This window comes from Caloenas nicobarica, chromosome 2, assembly GCF_036013445.1.
Source record: "Caloenas nicobarica isolate bCalNic1 chromosome 2, bCalNic1.hap1, whole genome shotgun sequence".
NCBI classification, from domain to species: domain Eukaryota; kingdom Metazoa; phylum Chordata; class Aves; order Columbiformes; family Columbidae; genus Caloenas; species Caloenas nicobarica.
In genome coordinates, this window is record NC_088246.1 from 146,636,598 (window position 1) to 146,654,341 (window position 17,744).

The following is a 17,744-nucleotide window of genomic DNA, read 5'->3' on the forward strand; positions in this document are numbered from 1 at the left end:
ACCAGTATTGTGAGACAGCATTGCAAAAGCCAGTGAACTATTTTCAGGAGAGGAGACAGATTCTTTTAAGGAGTTATGCAGGGTGTAGCATTAAATGAGTCCATTCCCAGATGGGCCAGAAGTCAGAGATGCGGTATACACTTTGAAATCAGTTCCTAACAATGGGAAAACTAAAAACCATATACCACACCTTTTGTTGTCTCTAATTATCCAGGCACAGCTTTCATGGTCCACAGAGGAAGAGAGTTTTCCTTCCATCAAAGGAGGCTGGTCTTTCAGTGTAACGCATATGTTATCAGGGGAAAAGTGTACTTTAATGTCATCCTTAGTGATGTCTTGAGGAATGTCAACTGTTATGGTCACATCATCTTCAGTCTGCTGCCAGTAATAGAGAGGGTCTACAACTGGAAACATACAGAAAAATACAAACCAGATTACAAATGCTGTCCTGGTTTCCACAGCATGCAACGCTGGGAGGTACATAATAGAACTTCCTGACAGAGTGGGAGTTTAACTTTCACTCTGAACAATTTACATAAAATATATTCTGATTGAGAGAGATTTTTTTTAGCAATCAAGTTCATTTGTGTCCCTCATCTGGAGGGCAAGTTACATTCATGTCTATACTCAAATATGTCAATAGAGTTATACAACTGGCATTACCTATTATTTTAAGTTTATGCTAGTGTACAAATTTGATAACCAAAATGTACTTAAATACACTGAAACATTAATGATTAAGAATTTGTTTGAAGGGACATCAGGTGCAGTGGTACTGACAAGCTACTACATGCTCAGAAGTATATGACATTCAGAGATGTGAACATTTTTTTCTTCCCTATCTTGCCAGAAGCTACACTGACTATTACCAGAAATTATTTTAGAAGACTAAATAGCGTTCATCTGCCTCAGTTGATGAAGATGAAATAAAACTGCCTGCCCAGAGGTAATGCTTGCCTTTTGCTCCTGGATCTAGAATCTGCCTGATGTCTATCTTGATTAAACTGCTACAAGAAGTGGCCTTTTAACAGAAATGTTTATACAAAAGGCAGGCTATGACGGCATGACCGGATAGTGCACAGTTGGTCACAAAAAACACAAATACAGCTGCATTCCTTTTCTAAAGAGCAATCTTGTACACGTTACCTTCCTATTTAGAGGAAAAGTAAAGTACGGACAGGCCCTTTGGAAGCTCTCAGGTTGTCACAACACAATACAAGAGTTAGTTGATCTAAGCTTCATGTCAGCAGCTGTGACTCTGAAGGACTGTGACACTGCTGTCCCTTAGCCCGAGGTTCCTGTTTGCAGTGGACCAGTCACAGGTGCTACAAATACGCTTCCCAGAGATTATTAATATCTGAGATATGACAGCCTTCAAAATTCTAAACTTTGACACAGATTGTATCTGATAGTAATAGTCTTAGTTTATAAGGAAACTGAATGACACCAAATAAGTAGCTTAGACTTCCCCTCTCCCTGGTCTTCAAGAGAGCCTTCTCATAAGCTGTCAAAAGCGTGTGGAGGAGACTATGAAGGAGCAAATTAAAAACCAAAACACTGATGTGTGACATAACCACCATAACATTTATCTATTTTGTAAAATCCTATAAAAATGAGCTCTATTGCTAGCACATTTTGTTTCATTATCTGATCTCTATTATACCTGCAATTTTACATAACCATGCAACCAAAACTACAGCCTATGTTAGGTTTAAAGAGGTATTAGACTTCCCTCTAAACTAGGAGTTCAGGAGTCAGTACTTTCTCTACCATTAGATTTTTGCACCATGAGAAGTTTTCTAAAGGTATTGCTGCAAACAGTACTCCACACATTACAGATTTCTTGGCTTTGGCAATACCATGTGCACAGATACAGGCATGAAATGAGCTATCCTAAGAGCTATATAGCGCCCTTGACTGTTTCTTTAATCACACCTGGCACACAACTGAAGAAGCTTTTAAAATCCTTAGAACCTTGAACTAGCTAATTCAGGCAGTAACTGCATAGACATTGCATTATGGTGCTCAGTGTACTGAAGAACTCCTTTGCCTCAACATTTACACATACACACTATTCTTCATACAATTACACGTACAACATCACAGTTATCACAGTGCATAACATTAATACATCCGAGAAAATTGATCTTTCTGTATTGTTTCCCAAACAGATTTTCACACCATTGACAAAGATTGTATTAGTATCATTCAGTTAGAATTGGTTCATTAACCAATGTCTCATATTCAGAAGCAAAAATCAAATATGAAACAATAAAATATAACTACATAAACATTCAGTGATATTTAAGATAAAATGATTTTATTAATAGGATTTTACATAACTAATTTTGTTTTGTTCTCAAAGAAAAAAAGTATGCATGCCTTTTGTTGAAGTTTATTATTTTTTCTGAACTGCTTTTCCACTGGAGAAAAGATACTATTTTACAGGATTCCCATTCTTTAAAAAAAGTTTCGTTTTGTTTTTGGTTTTTTGGGTTTTGTGTGTGGGTTTTTTGTTTTTTGGTTTGGTTTTGGTGTTTTTTTTGGATTTTTGTTGGTTTTTGTTGTTGTTGTTTGGTTTTTTAAATTTAGGAAGGCAGGACTAAATTACATATCAGAGAGCTTTCTGATGAGTAACTATTTGGAGCAGTCAATGGGTGCCACATTGCCCTCTCTCATCTAGGAAGACTGGCTTCTTAATTTGAGTACTTCAGCCAGATGTCTCAATTTAGGTGCAACCTCAGCAATTCAACTACTAGCAAATACTTAGTATAGTTCTGTTTGCAAAATATTATTTTCCTTAGGACAAAAAAATTCTTTAAGTGTCTCCTATACAAAAAAGCTTCCCATATACATTTATGCACAATACAACTTTCCAGGGTGGGGAAAAAAAAAAAAAAAAAAAAAAGGCCAATCTGTCCTAAAAAAAAGAAAAGCTGAAAGACAGATAAAGAAAAACATTTACTGCTAGAATTTCCAAACAGATGTTAAACTGAAAAGCTATTTTCTAAGCCAAAAGAGAGAGTAGCCTATCATAATCTGACAGATAAGTCTTACCTTTCTTTTCATTTGTTGCTTTTGCATCGTCATTTTCTTCTAATTTGTCGTCTTCATCTTTCATAAACTTGAATGGTTTGTAGGAAACAATCATTAGACCATCCCCACTCGGCTCTATTGCTGCATAATGGGGGACTGATTTTCCTTGTAAAACTCTCCTTTTAAAGATTTCATATCTATGATCACCTACACAATTAAAAAAAAAATCTTACTGGTGATATTTTTCTAAAAGACAAATTATTATACTGATTACACTTAAAAACACTAAGCAATCCTACCAGTTAAGTCGTAGTACCACAGTTTAAAAAGAAATTTATCTTTTGTTTTCCCATGAGTTTTTTAAATATGTAGACCCTAAAATTACCCAAACATTGCCCATTTATAAAAGTTTAGGAAGATGATCCTGGGAACTACCAGCCTGTCAGTCTCACTCTGTATCTGGGAAGATCATGATTCTGTATCTGGGAAGATCATGATTCTATGATTGCCCTTTTTTTCTCATGATGGCCTTGCTGATCACAGCTGGCCCAGCAATTCACAAAACCCCTCACAGCCTCTATACAAACAAGTTTTCCAGATACTTTTTGAGCTGCTGTAGGAAAACCTAGAATATGCAGTACTTACTTTTCATGCTACAGTTCTTATATTTATCTCATACCAATTCCAATCCCATGACACTGTTAATTGAGGCTAAACACACAACAAAAATCCCAAACATAACCAAACAAAACTCCATATCCAGCTGTACAACATTTTGAAAAGTATAACAGACATTATTTAGAAATAGTTCTGTATAACCTCAATTCCACAAGATCAAGCTAAACAGAAATTGCATTTCATAACGTCACAAAGTAAAGCTCTATCTTGTTTTCTAATTACATTAACCACACACCTATAAAACTTCTTCCCATCTTCCAAATGTTTGTTAGAATTTAAGTCTACAACCTATAACTTGGTCTCAAAATATAAGAAAAATTACCTAGGTAAAATCCAAGATGATGTTTTGGGGAAATGAAATATCAGAACCTGAAGAACAATCTACTTCTAAGACAAAAGAATAAAAACATGATTTTTTTTTTTAAATTTAAATTACTCACAATAATATAAATGTAAACCACTTACCCTCTTTGCTTATCTCTGCAATTGTAATCCATTCCAAGGTAATATGGAATCCACTTCCTTTTGCGTCCAATTCATCTTTTTCTACCCTAAGCAGCAGCACAGCTACTGAATACATATCAGATTTTACAAATGAAACGCTGTGGGTTATAATAAATGGTCTTCCTAGTTCTTCATTAAACACAATCTAAAAGACAAAATTGTAGTAAAAAGTCAGTCAGTTAAAACTGAAAGTCTTGCTCTTTCTCAGAAACCAGTGAAAGGCTTCAGTGAATGTCAAATCAGTTCAAGTTTGCTTCCCACAAACCTCTCTGACAATATGAATCCACAAATGCTGTACATTTCTAGTTCCTCCCTCCTTGGCTATCAAGCCACTGTTCTGACATGCTTTTCATTATTATTGTTCTTATTATAAAATCATCATAAGGACCCATTACAGAGAGCACAAAGCTCCACAAAACCGCATTACGGCTGTTTACTACCACAATAAGCGAGGTACAACAACTGATGAACAGAACAGGATCCATCAACACAGTGTACCGACTGGGGAAAACAGTCTCTCACTCAAGACGAAAATGTGGGCAGTTTCACCAAGGCCCTCCCTACTTCCCCAGACACACCAACATCCTAAAAATCTTTGTAGACCTTGACATGTGCAGACAAGAAGATAAAAGGTCCAGTTCATTGCTGCCAGTGTTTCATCATCAACCAGTACTGAGGAGAGGGGGACTCTCTTCGTCTGGCTACTGTCTCTATAGAGAGAAAAAATTTTCCTTCTCTATCAAGTTTATGAAGCAAAGTCAGAAACAAAAGCCTGTAACTAAATTAAGGTGTATAATATTAATGCTAGGCTTAGAAGTTTTTTTCGTTTTTATGTATACAGTTTGGAAAAGTCCATCCATATTTGGATGGGACTGTGTAGGCAGAGTATGTAAATATTACTGTCATATTGAAAGAGTAGTAAGCACCACTGTAAACATGAAATAATTTCATACAGAAGGACTTCAAGTCTTGTAGCTTGAGACATTTAGCAGTTGGTACCTATAGCTGGGAATATTTCAGCTTTTCTCAAAAAAGTAGTCATTCAGCAAATAGCCCAAGAAGATAAAACCAAAATGAATCCAAACAGCAGAGGAGAAGAAGAAATAAAACATTCTCTATTTGTTAGAACATTAGCACACGAAAACAAAAGAATAAAAGAGAAGGAATTCAAGCTGCAGTGGCTGAATGAGTACAGGCTCAATCCAGCTGTTACTACTGAAACATGATAAAAGTTTAAACATCTGTGGGGTTGGTATGTTAACATCGCTGTAAACCACGGGGTGCTCTAAATACTCAAAAAGTGAATTTAAATGGTGACAGAACCTCAACACATGAATCTTATGTTTTTGTTACACTGGTAATTCCAGTGTAACTTATTTATGTATCAGTATTCTCACACAGAACAGAATAAAAAACAGTTGGCATTCATGACCAACCATCTGAAGAACAGGATAACCGTTTCCCAGTTACTGAACTCTAAAAAGATGCAGGGGAAGGAGTTAATCAATCATGCTGAAATCTTCCACTTCAGGACATATACTTCAGCTCCTGCCAATACTGAAGCCTCCTTGATTGCTTAAGAAATGGCCCTCTAATAAAGAAAATAGATGCAAAATGTGGGAGCTTTATACTAGATTTCTTTTCCATTAATAAAGAGGAACTAACCACAGACCACGAGACTCAGTAGCTCAGACAGAAATGTAAGTTAATTATATTAATTTTTACTGTGTCCAAGCAGAATAACCAATACCATTATTAGTGTAGTAAGATCACTTTGATGTGGATACAAAAACCACTCCTTATCAAGATTCTTTAAAAGAATTAATCATGTAAACAATTTAATCATGAGAAAAATAAAAACATACTTCACCTATGATTTTCCAGAGCTAAGTGTACAGTATGAAGATTTTCCCCATCAGAGAGACAGAAATAATATTGCTTACATTACACCTGCTCTGCAGGTAACGCTCAGGGTTACTTATCAAAGCCTTTTAATCAGCAATTTTGTTTTAAGTTTTATTCTAGTCTCTGTGGATGCATTGTTAAGATGGTACGAAGTAAATGGTGAATATTTCAAGCACAAATACATCTGCACAATCATCACACAAACCAGGAATCTCCCAATTTAAAAACAGAAGTAACTTTGAACTTTGTTGACAATAATTTCAGACGTTAAAATATGTATCTATATATCTCTATATATCTATGTATCTATTATTCCACAGGCCAGTTGAAGTAGCAAACCATAAAAGATGGGGGGGGAAAAAAAGCCTAGAGAGATACATTTAGAGCAAAGGGAAAGGGGAAACAGTTTTTAAAGTTCAGCTACACAAGCACTTAGCTACCTATTCAGAAACGCTCACTTTTACTTAGATTCCTCTTCAGTCAAAAGGTTGTGCTCTTTTAAACACTTGAATTTTCAATATTTTGTGCATAAAAACATCACTAATTAGTCATTTGTATAAAAATCAATTATTTTTATACTTGAACACAATCCTGTATCAGTGACTGTCCCATTCCAACTGATGGGATGAGGGATGAGTTAACTCTGAACACGACATGCGCCCTGACTTGACAGATGAGATCAGGTGTGAGTTAACTCTGGGTTAATTCTGCGTGGTTATGTGAAGTGAATGACAGACAATCACTCCAGGGGTCCAATTCAATTATGAGTTTTACTAAAAGCACGTGGTGGAAATACTAATTACAGTGATGAGTGACTTGGCAAAAGTATTTTATGATATCACAGAACTTATCAATACATTAACAGCAAAAGTCCTACAAGTGATGGATTGGCAACCACTAGTAGCTATAACACAAAACTTAACAAGACTTTAACGGCAGAACTTAAAATGATGTTACTTTCATATGTTCAAGAAGAAAAAGAGAGTAAGAGAGAGGGAAGGAAAACTAAGATATGAGAGAGAGAAAGAGAATAAGAGAGAATAAGATATAAACTAAGATATGAGAGAGAAAGAGAGTAAGATACCACCACTCCACAGGTTATCGATCCAGCAACGTCCAGTGAAGGGAGGTTGGACTCGTTGAAGATTTTGGTCACGCTGCGCAGCATATACACGCCACAACCTGATGCCACACGCGGGTCACTTTATAACCCAGTTCATTTACATGTGGGCAGTTCATCTCTCTGAAGGCTCTTCATGCTAATTAGGGAGACTTCTGGAAATGGGTCTGGGGTCTGCAAACTGGGGGAAAGTTCACAGTGCCGACCAGAAGTGACTTGTCTAGTTGCTGGTTCATGGCTTTCTTCAGGTAGCTGGCTGACAGATGAGATCATCTCATTCTAACCAGGCCATGAGGCCTTCACAGCGATTAACAAGGTGCTTTACACCATAACCATCTTACCTCTTCCTCTGCCAAACCTTAGGAAAGATAAGGGAGATGCCTGCCTTCGCAAGCTCGGACCTTGTCCTCCCAAAGTAACAAAAACCAGTCGTTTAAGGCATAACAAGGTCCTTTGTTCTGCTAATGATGGGAGGGGAAGCGCTTCAAGGTTGTCACAATGACACAGAGTTATGATTTAAAGTTTAATTCTTCACAACATCACATATGTGCAATTCTCATATGAAATATAAGAATAAGAATTATTTGGTAGAGGTACAATGCTTAAATATCTTATTGCAAGACTTACCTCCCACTTTTCAGAGGCACCGTCTCCACGCTTGCCTGATTTAATTAAATACAGTCTTCCTGTTCCATCAGAAAGGGTGAGCCACGTGGAAGATGAGAAGTGCATTGAGGCACAGAGGCGATCATCATAAGCTGTCAAATCTGTAGGTAGCCTGAAAACTTCTCTTGGTTTTTGTAGAGCAGTGTCCTATAAGCAAACGGTCACACACTAAGACTTTACGAAGTATTTCTCAATTTCACTATATATTACACACAAATTAAGAACAACGAATCTGAGCAGCAATTCACCAGGTTCTTTGTAAAGATGAGCATATTTGGAAAAAAGTGGGCAGCAAGCATCATTCTCACGTATATGGAAAAGGTGGTGAAATTTCATCACTGAGTGGGTTTCTATTTATTGAAAACATGAGTGTTGTATAAATGATATTTCAGCACTCATTTTTTTTTCCGCTTCCATTTTACCGCACTAATTACATTTTGCATTAAAAAAAGTCTTTTCACTTCTTTCCCCCCTACATCCCCATATACTTAATACCTTACATCGAATAATTCTAGTCCCAGTAAAAATGTGGAGACTTTAAAAGAAATTAAAGCCACAGTTAAAAGAAACAAAAGCAACAGAATTGTACTCAAACTAGTTCATAAAAAGTCACTTCTAAATTAAAAAGAACTGTAGCCTATTCTCTTGCACAACTGCTACGTTCAAGATGACATCTCAGCCTTCTTAGAATGGTTACTTTATTCAGTAGGTTAGAGAAGTAATAATTGTGATTAGCTAGCAAAGAAAAGCTATCCTAATTCATATCATATTTACAAATAACTTTTCCATCATGTTATGATTATATTATGCATCAGGATAAATTTATTTAGCGCCTTGTACCAGTGGCACACTGCAATCTTGTTTTTTGTTTTTAAGCCGAATTATAAGCACAGATAGTTTTTGAGCATGAATAAATGGAGACACTATAGTGAGCAAAGTGCACAGATACAATCCTCCATTGAACAATAAAGATATATGGATTTTTTTAAAAATGACACACATCATTAAAGGAAAAATTCAGTTTTTCCTGCTGTATAAAATTTACATAAATCAGCCCGATTGAATAATAGTACAAAATGAATGTTAGATTAGAAATTTCATCTATATTTCTAGTAATTGTTCTCATAACTCCTGCTTTAGTACAGTCTTGCCTTCTTCATTTCCTGCTACTTCTAACAGAAGAACTTGCTTTCATGCTGTAAATTGGATTTCCAACTGTTGTCATTAAGTACAAAGGCATGTCTTCCAGGATATCTTTCAGGGATTATTCTTTATCTTGTGCCTTCACTCTTACGTAAAGCCCTTCCGTTCCTGAATAAGGCTTTGTAACTCCTCATGATCTGGCTTGCAGGATGCCAGCACCACCACCACCTGCTTAGGACTACGATTTACCTCTTGTGAGTTGAAGTAACCTCTGAATATCCGAGAAGCTTGTTAGAAAAAAATAGTGACCAAGTCTTTATGATTTGAAAAGAACTTGGCATCACAGTTTAAAAAAAACCATCGGGACATGCTTTATCAGCAACACAGCTTGATCAGCTACTTACTAAGCAGATCTGGCTGCAGCATTGAGAGCACAAACAAAATATTACTGCCAAAAACATAAGATGCAGACTGGAGATTCAGCAACACCACAGTCACATCTCTACTTTATAATCTTTGAAATAACTGAAACAGAATTTAATTGCTCAAAGTTTTTCAATTGAACTAAGTAGTTGCTAAATAAAACGGCCTGGCAGTCTGTCACAAGTGGGGTCCCCCAGGGACTGAAACCAGGCCCCAAGCTGTTCAAGACCTTCATAAATTACCTGGATGATGGGATTGAAAGCACCCTCACCACATTTGCTGATGACACTAAACTAGGTGATGAGGTAGGCATGTCACAAGGGAGAGGCGTCTTGCACAGATACCCAGACAGCCTGGGAGAGCGGGCTAGGAAGAACATTGTGAAGTTAAACAAAACCAAGGGCAAAGTCCTGCATCTGGGATGGAATAGCCAAAGAGCCCAGGACCGGCTAGGATCTGTGTGACTGGGGAGCAGCTTTGCTGAAAGAGACCTGGAGGTTCTGGTGGACAAGCTGTACATGAGTCAGCAGTGCATCCCTGCAGCAACAAAGGCAAATGGGGTCCTGGGCTGCATCTGCAGCAGCGTTACCAGCAGAGATAGAGACATGGTCATCCCACTCTACTCATCACTTGTCAGGCCACACCTGGAGTACTGTGTCCAGTTCTGGGGCCCACAACTGAGAAAAGACATGGCCAGATTGGAAAGGATCGAAAGGAAGACCATGAAGACGATCAAAGGGCTGGAGAACTTGCCCTACGGGAGAAGACTGAAGGAGTTACACCCTTCTCCTGTACTTAAAGGACGGCTACAAAGAGGACAGGGAATCTCTCTTCACAAGGAATCACACAAAGCGGACAAGCTGCAACGGGTACAAGTTGCACCTGGAGAGGTTTCATCTTGACATAAGAGAGTTATTTTATATTGAGAACAATCAATGACTGGAACAACCTCCCCAGGGACATGGCAGAGTCCCCATCAATGGAAGTTTTCAAGACACAACTGGACAGGGTGCCAGATAATCTTATCCAGGCTTTCTTGCCCACAGAAGGTTGAACCATATGGGTTTTTGAGGTCCTTTTCAACCTGGGCTGTTCTATGATTCTAAAATAAATAGTGGACATTAATAATATAATTTTTATATATATATTCACTACCTTGCTCCTTATACTGATTCACAGACTTCAGGATCTGATCTGAGGTTTCCAAAAAGGTCTTCCAGAAATAACAAACAAAACCAATTATTGTTGTTTCTGTTCTGTATCTTAAAGAACCATTTCTCATGAAGGTATGTATCTACAGATATGTATCTACAGATATTGGAACAAATAAACAAATTTCTCTGGAAAAAAAGATGCCTGACTGGCCTTTACAGATCGACATTTCCCTTTTTAAATCAAATCTATCTTCTTAATCCAACAACAAATAGACTAGGCTGAGAACACATCTAATGGTCATGGAGGCAATTAATTTATTTTCAGTTTTATTTTACTAGGCTCATTTCCAATCAGTTGATCTACAATTATTTTAGAAGCTCTACAAATCAGAAAATTCTGCTTAACAATAAATAAATTCTTCCCTTTTTACTAAAAACAGCATGAATGTCACTAAAATGAAAAGATATTTAAGCAGAAATGTATTTTTTAAAATAGTAAAACAGAATTTGAAAGGAAAACATTACAGGCATGGTTTTGAAGATACAAGTACATGAAAGGAAGCACAAACAAACAGAATTATATTTTGTATTGAAAATCTGGGGGAGGAACAAGTATTCATCTATTCTGTGCCACACAAAATGCACTCTATTACTACAGCACGGGTAGGCACGAGACTAAGAAACAGCAGTGAAAAAGTATCAGATTAAAACACTGTCTCATTACAGGTCCTGGAATTTCAGCCGCGAATTATTACAATACTTTCTAGGCATCTCGTGTCCCTCTGTCTTCACTCAAGCAATGGATACCTTGGGGGGCGGGCTTGAAAATCATCTACATACATATAGTAAAAGAAACTCATTCTCAACTATGAAATAAGGCAGTCAAAAATATACACACAAAGCACCAAGCTGTTTACACTTGCGCACATGTATGCAATACGGAAAGAGCACATTTGTGCAAAGCATAACATGGCCTGACTTGTTGAGAATCCTGTATTTGAGGGGATTTCAAATCCTTCATATTTTCCAGATGTTATTAAAATCAGACGTGCATTTAAAACACGTTTGAAGGCAAGCAAGATAAATTGGATTTGAGTGAGTACCATTTTAATAAACTACAGCAAAAGACCAGCTGACAAATAGATAGCCTGCTTGCCTTTTGGGCCTACTTGAACTCTAATATAGAGATTACTGGGTACTACAAAAAGGCACAAGGGCTACTATGAAACCTGCAATGGAAAAGATGCAAATTTGATTTTTAATTATTGAAAGCACTCAGGTTTACTTTGTAGATTCAGTTGCATCACTATGCCCCTTGAAGTATTCCACTAGTGTATAACACAGGAGGGAAGAAAAGAAGGAAAAAAAACCAACCAACCAATCTCCCAACCAAACCAAACCAAAATAGCCTACAAACACTAGATACAAAGAATTTTGGCTTTGTCATCTTTTACTCGATTTTAAGGTTTTACTGAAAGGCAGTATTTTCTACAATATAATCATTCCATTGTAACTAGCAAGTTGCCTGACCATTGTGCCGATAGGAAAAATAAAAAAGTAATCAAAATCCCACACATTTTATCATGGAAAAAGGAAACGCCAGCCCTGTTAACAGAGATTTACAGGTCTATTCTACGTAACATTACAGAAGCCCACACTGTTGTCAGGCTCCAAGTTAATCTTAACAATAAATTTCAAATAGTTTTGGATGTATTTGAAAAAAAAATCAACTATCAATTATTTAATATTCTAAAGCCCACATCAGATTGATCAGCACTGAGCAGGAATGTCAGGACTCAATACACCACCTGAATGAGTGAAAAACAACCTTCATTACACATTACAAAGCCTCCCTCTCAATAGGCAAGAAAGGAAATGCTCTTATTCACATTTCTGCTCACTAGTTTAACTTTAGGTATTTATTAGAACAGTCTCTAATCTCAGTCTGACAATGAAAACGATAGACTTACTTGAAGCTGAAACAAAATCTGGCCTCAAACCCTTCAGATTTGCTTTTTCACTATTTCTCTGTCCAGCAGCTGATTAACAGCGGTCAATAGTAACTCCCTACTGCAGAAGTACGAGGGGATGCTGAGATACTACAGTCATGTACTATACTAGTAAGAATTGGCTAAAACAACTATAGTCATTTTAACGGAAGGCAGATTTACTCCCTGTTATTACATTTAGATGACAGCAACACGGTTTCTTTAAGAAAAAACTAGGTGCAGCTTCTCATCAGACCCAGTTCTTTGTGTCCCTTCACTTCCCTACAGAGATTCCTCCTTTGTTTAATTATTTTTCCACTACCAAGTCTCGCTCTTATCTCTCCCACTGGCCTTTAGTTCTAGCTCTACCCATTTCTACACTTCTTGACAGTGCACTCTGCTTCCTTTTGGCCACTGTCATTCTGTTCGTCTATTCCAGATTTCATCTGGCTGCCTTCACTATTACAACCTTACATTCCTTTCAGCAGCTCATTTGCCACACCTGCCTATGACACTAACCCTGATTTTGAGTCTTTTAAGCAGCTCAGATTTCAAATTTGTATAGAAGTTCAGAGTAAACGGTTCCTCCACAGGCAAAGTCAGGCAGACCAAAACAGGGTGTACTCCATGTGCTCAGGATAAGGATTGTATTGTAATTGTATTGTTCCAAAGTCAAACCCAGTCTGTCATACTGTATAAACAAGTGATACTTTACAAGAGATTTAAAATAAGAATGAATTTTCAAGGAAAACACAGGGAACGAGAAAAGAAGCAACATACCAAAAGAGAAAAGAAAAAATAAAAGCTGTAAGTTATATGGCAATTTCTACAAAGTAGCCATAATGAATACAAAACAACTCTGGTTTTATGAAAAATCAAAATATTTAGGCACTGGACACGTCTCTCTAACTGTGCAAAAAGGTCCACACCTAGCATTCTGAATAATGAAGAGCCAAGTATTTAAAACCCTGATACAGAAGTTGGAAAGATTTTATTATTCCTTATCTGCTTCCTTATTCTGACTTGTTTCAAACAGAATTCCTACATTCTTTCTGGTGCCACCAACAGTTGTTCTGAATTTAAGTCAACTGAAAGTTACAGAAACAGCATTTCACAGCTAATTCTTACTGGAATTCAGAAAGATAAAAATACAAATACCATTAAGGACTTTAATTGTGAGAAGAGTTACAGTTGCAACAATTTCTCAATTCCATTATTTGAATATAAAAGGAAACAAAGTCATCTGTGCCAGAAGAGCTGAAGGTCGAGAAATCAAGTCCACGTATTTAACTGCTGGAGAAGAAAACTTTGTATTATTTTCCAGCTATATTCTGGTATTACAAATATCAAGCAACTAGAAAAGTCAGGTCAGATACAAAAAACCCTACAACCCAAAAAAAACCCAACTCAGTAATCCCATCACTACACTAGTCATTTGGTCTTGAAAACAAATGATTGATTCTGGTTTATGGAATGAAAGAAGTCCAATAGCTGTACTAGAACAATGTTAAAGCTTTTATACAGTATTTTCAGTCAAGTAAGGGTAACAACTTTCCCAACTTGGTATAAAAAAACCCCGCTTGGATACCCATCCATCAACTTAGAAAAACTGCTCATGTTGATCACTTTTCTTTTTCAATTATGTCTGATGTTGAGCAAGTGGCAAGGTATTATCTATGGTTTTTGCCTTCACAGATGACATCTTTTTAAACACATAAGTTGCAGGGATAACGTGTGATTTACGGATCACTAACACATCGCCATGCTAAGTTGCAACAGGAATAGAAATAATTGCGTGTTAAAAAGCCTACATGTTCTTTCACTTTGGATTTACGACAAGCATGTTAACCTGTTTCATCTTCTGTTTGAAAGATGACTGGCATTAATTTTAATTCTGGCCACTGCTAACTTGTAATCTACACTTGGCTGAAAACATTATTTGTAATATACATGTGACTAACATGGCCAGGCACATTTGTAATGAGACACCTTGTTAATATTTCTGAATACACAGTCCCTTTTACACATATGCAAACGTGTTTCCTTTGCAAAACAGCACTGAATTGAGTATCAGGACACAAGATGTCAGCTTTTTATTTCACAGTCCAGTGGAACTAAAACTCATAACAGGATATTAACCAAGTGCCATTTTCTTGAAGATTCCAATAGACTCGCCAGTCCCAGGGAAGAATATTTATTATTTTAATTTACTGCATATAAAAATACAAATGGCTCCCTGTTGTAAAATCCTTTACCTACTTTACCTGCTAAGAAAGAAACTTACAGGCGTTCGTGTCCTCCTGCTAAGGGAATGTCCTGTGGCTCTGTGCCATGGGGCAGCGGGGCTGCAGGGCGGCCCTTGTGCAGGGAGGCCGGTGCTGCCCTGTGCTGGGCACAGCCAGTTCCAGCGGCGTCACCACGGGGCACAGCTGAGCCCCTCAGCAGAAGTGAAGCTGTGGGAGAGAAGTTCGCCTGCAGCCCATGGGGAAGCAGGTTGTCCCCCTGCAGCCCGTGGAGGACCATAGCGGGCAGGTATCCACGTGCCACCCATGGAAAGCCCATGCAGGAGCAAGCTCCCTGCAGGAGCTTTGTGTGGCTTTGTTTCCCATCATTCTACTGTATTTTTAATTGGCAATAAATTACATTCATTTCCCCCAAGTCAAGTCTGTTTTGCCTGTGATGGTAATTGGTAAGTGATCTTCCTGTTTTTATCTCAATCCACAAGCTTTTCTGTGTCATTTTCTCCCCCACCTGTTGAGGAAGGGGAGTGAGACGGTCTGGGTGGGTGTCTGGAAGCCAGCCAGCCAAGGTTAACCAACAAGGAAAAAACACAAAAAGTTAGATAGTGAAAAGCCACTGTTCACAGAAGGCTTTCCCCAACAGGCGTCTTTCTTTCAGACATTCCTACTGGGAATCCAGACAATCTCAAAAGATTTGGGAGAAGTCCCAGAAGATTATTCTGTCTCAGCAAGAGTCTGCCAAAGGCTCCAACTTCCTATATGTTCTATGAAAAGTAAAGGAACTATTTTGCAGCTCCAGTTCTCAGCCTACCATCCTCTGCGACCTGTATTTCCTGGAAAATCTAGAATTACCATTTCAGGATTTCTCTCAGCTTAGCCCTAGCCTAGTAATTTCCACTCCCAGAACCTCGCACAGACTAAGCCGCACTCTCAAAAAAAAAAAAAAAATCATACATCGCCCATGTGTTTTCTTTTATCCCATAAGGTAGCACAACAATGGGCATTTTCCTTTCCAAACCTGAAAATAACATGGAGTCATGTCAATTTAGGCCACTACTCTGCGGACTGCAGAGCAAAATGTTCTGTGTAGTCTAGAGAGAAGAGTATGAAGAGACTCCATAAACTTTAAACATCTCAGCAATATACAGTCACTCTGAATCATTTGATTAACAAAAGGTTAAAGACTTTCTCCTCCACACAACTCATTTAAAGATTCCTTCTATTTAACATTCACAGAGTCTAATTAATCTTATGTCAACCAACATGATTCCAAGGGTCAGATTACAGTAACTGCGAATAGCTGCCACACCAACATATATGAACAAAACAGGAACAGCTATAGATAGTAGGAAAATATTAATATGTGATGCATTTTGTATTTTCCAGAATTATGTTAACACCTCATAGCAGAACTCAAGTGACTTGTTATATAAAATTAACATTGTTTTATGTAAAAATCAAACAGCAGCCCTGAATAATTGACTGCCAGAGCAAATCTCATTATAAGAATAAAGTATCTACATGTTACTAACTTTCTCAACATAAAATGTTAATCAAATAACTGGTTATAAATGAAGCATCACTATTTAAATTAGCTAACAACTGGATATAATTATGGACTTTTTTTTCATTCTGCATAGATGAATATTTAGGAAGCTATACTTGATGAGTCAAAACGATTGAGTTAATCAAAGTAATGAAAGAAAAAAGTCCTACTCTGTGGTGAAAAAATGTAAGCATATATTTATTGCTCAACAGGATACAACTCAAAATTGTCAGATATACGGCCTTACTCTAAACTAAACATTCAAAGCTAAGAAGACATTATGATAGCTGCAAAAATCACCACCAGTGATCAGCCTTCTATTCCTTGATGACTGAGCACTACAATTGCATGTACCAGTACACAGTGTTCATAGAGCCATGTCCTTTCCCCTCCAGAATGACAAATGACTTTGTAACGGAAACTAGTGCATCCAGGCATTAAAATGACTCAAAAGAAAGTTCAACTACTTAAGAACATCAGTATAAAAGCAGAACTGTCATGTTTTTCAGACTTGGTCTAGCTTGCTTACACTCTATTGCAAGTTTGTGCAGGACCACCAGCATCTTTTTGCCTCCCATAAGTGAGGCCTAGATTAACCTATTCATGTGTATAGAGGCTTTCATTTATAATTCTAATGTGTACAGCTTCTTTCTCTCCTTATATGTACAATGACTACAAACATCAAGTAACATAGGGAAGAAACAGCCAGCAACTAAAAAAAGACGCGTCTACTCTTTTCTTCAGCTTGTCATCATATGTCTGTCTTCCCCAGAATGGAAGCAGATGCAAAACTATTTCAATGCTAATGCAATACGATTAATGAAAAGATGTTAGAAGCCTCACTTAAAATCCTTTCATCCTCCCTGTTGAACTGCATTTTAGTCAATCTATCTGTCTTCCCAGCAATAGGTTCTCCCAGTTTTTGCATTCAAATCCTCCTTGCCATATTTTCTACTTTATCTACTTCCTACTTTTTCAAATGCAGTAATTGAAAAAAAAAAAAAAAATTCTTACCAGAGTCACTGACAGATTCATAACCCTTCCGAATTGATCAACATAGTAGACATTATCCTGGTACCAGGAATCAAGGTGAAGATAATTATACATGCCAAAAGCACGCATGTGGTCAAGGGTATATTGATCATCACGAAGTTTCGCTTCTGCTACAGCTGGAGGGAAAAAAAAAAGACAGCTGTTTTAACAATTATTTATTTATAATTCAATAATTTGAAACTCAAACTAATCATTTAAAAATAAGTCTTCCATCCTTAGCACATAGGTCTGGTGTATTTGAAGTAAAATAGTTTAAAATTTCATCATCAACTTGGAAAGCAGGTCATT

The 17,744-nt window shown here is 37.3% G+C and overlaps 1 protein-coding gene across 2 annotated transcripts in view; it reads right to left on the minus strand.

Moving 5' to 3' along the window:
* NUDCD1 (NudC domain containing 1) overlaps positions 1 to 17,744 on the minus strand; it is a 40,589-nt gene that overhangs the window by 15,122 nt on the left and 7,723 nt on the right. For both annotated transcript variants that reach the window (XM_065628233.1, XM_065628234.1), the window contains 5 exons: positions 17,418 to 17,572; positions 7,871 to 8,056; positions 4,180 to 4,363; positions 3,058 to 3,243; positions 191 to 404 (listed from right to left, as the gene is read on the minus strand). In XM_065628233.1, the coding sequence (XP_065484305.1) occupies positions 191 to 404; positions 3,058 to 3,243; positions 4,180 to 4,363; positions 7,871 to 8,056; positions 17,418 to 17,572 (925 nt within the window). The remainder of the gene's footprint in view (positions 1 to 190; positions 405 to 3,057; positions 3,244 to 4,179; positions 4,364 to 7,870; positions 8,057 to 17,417; positions 17,573 to 17,744) is intronic.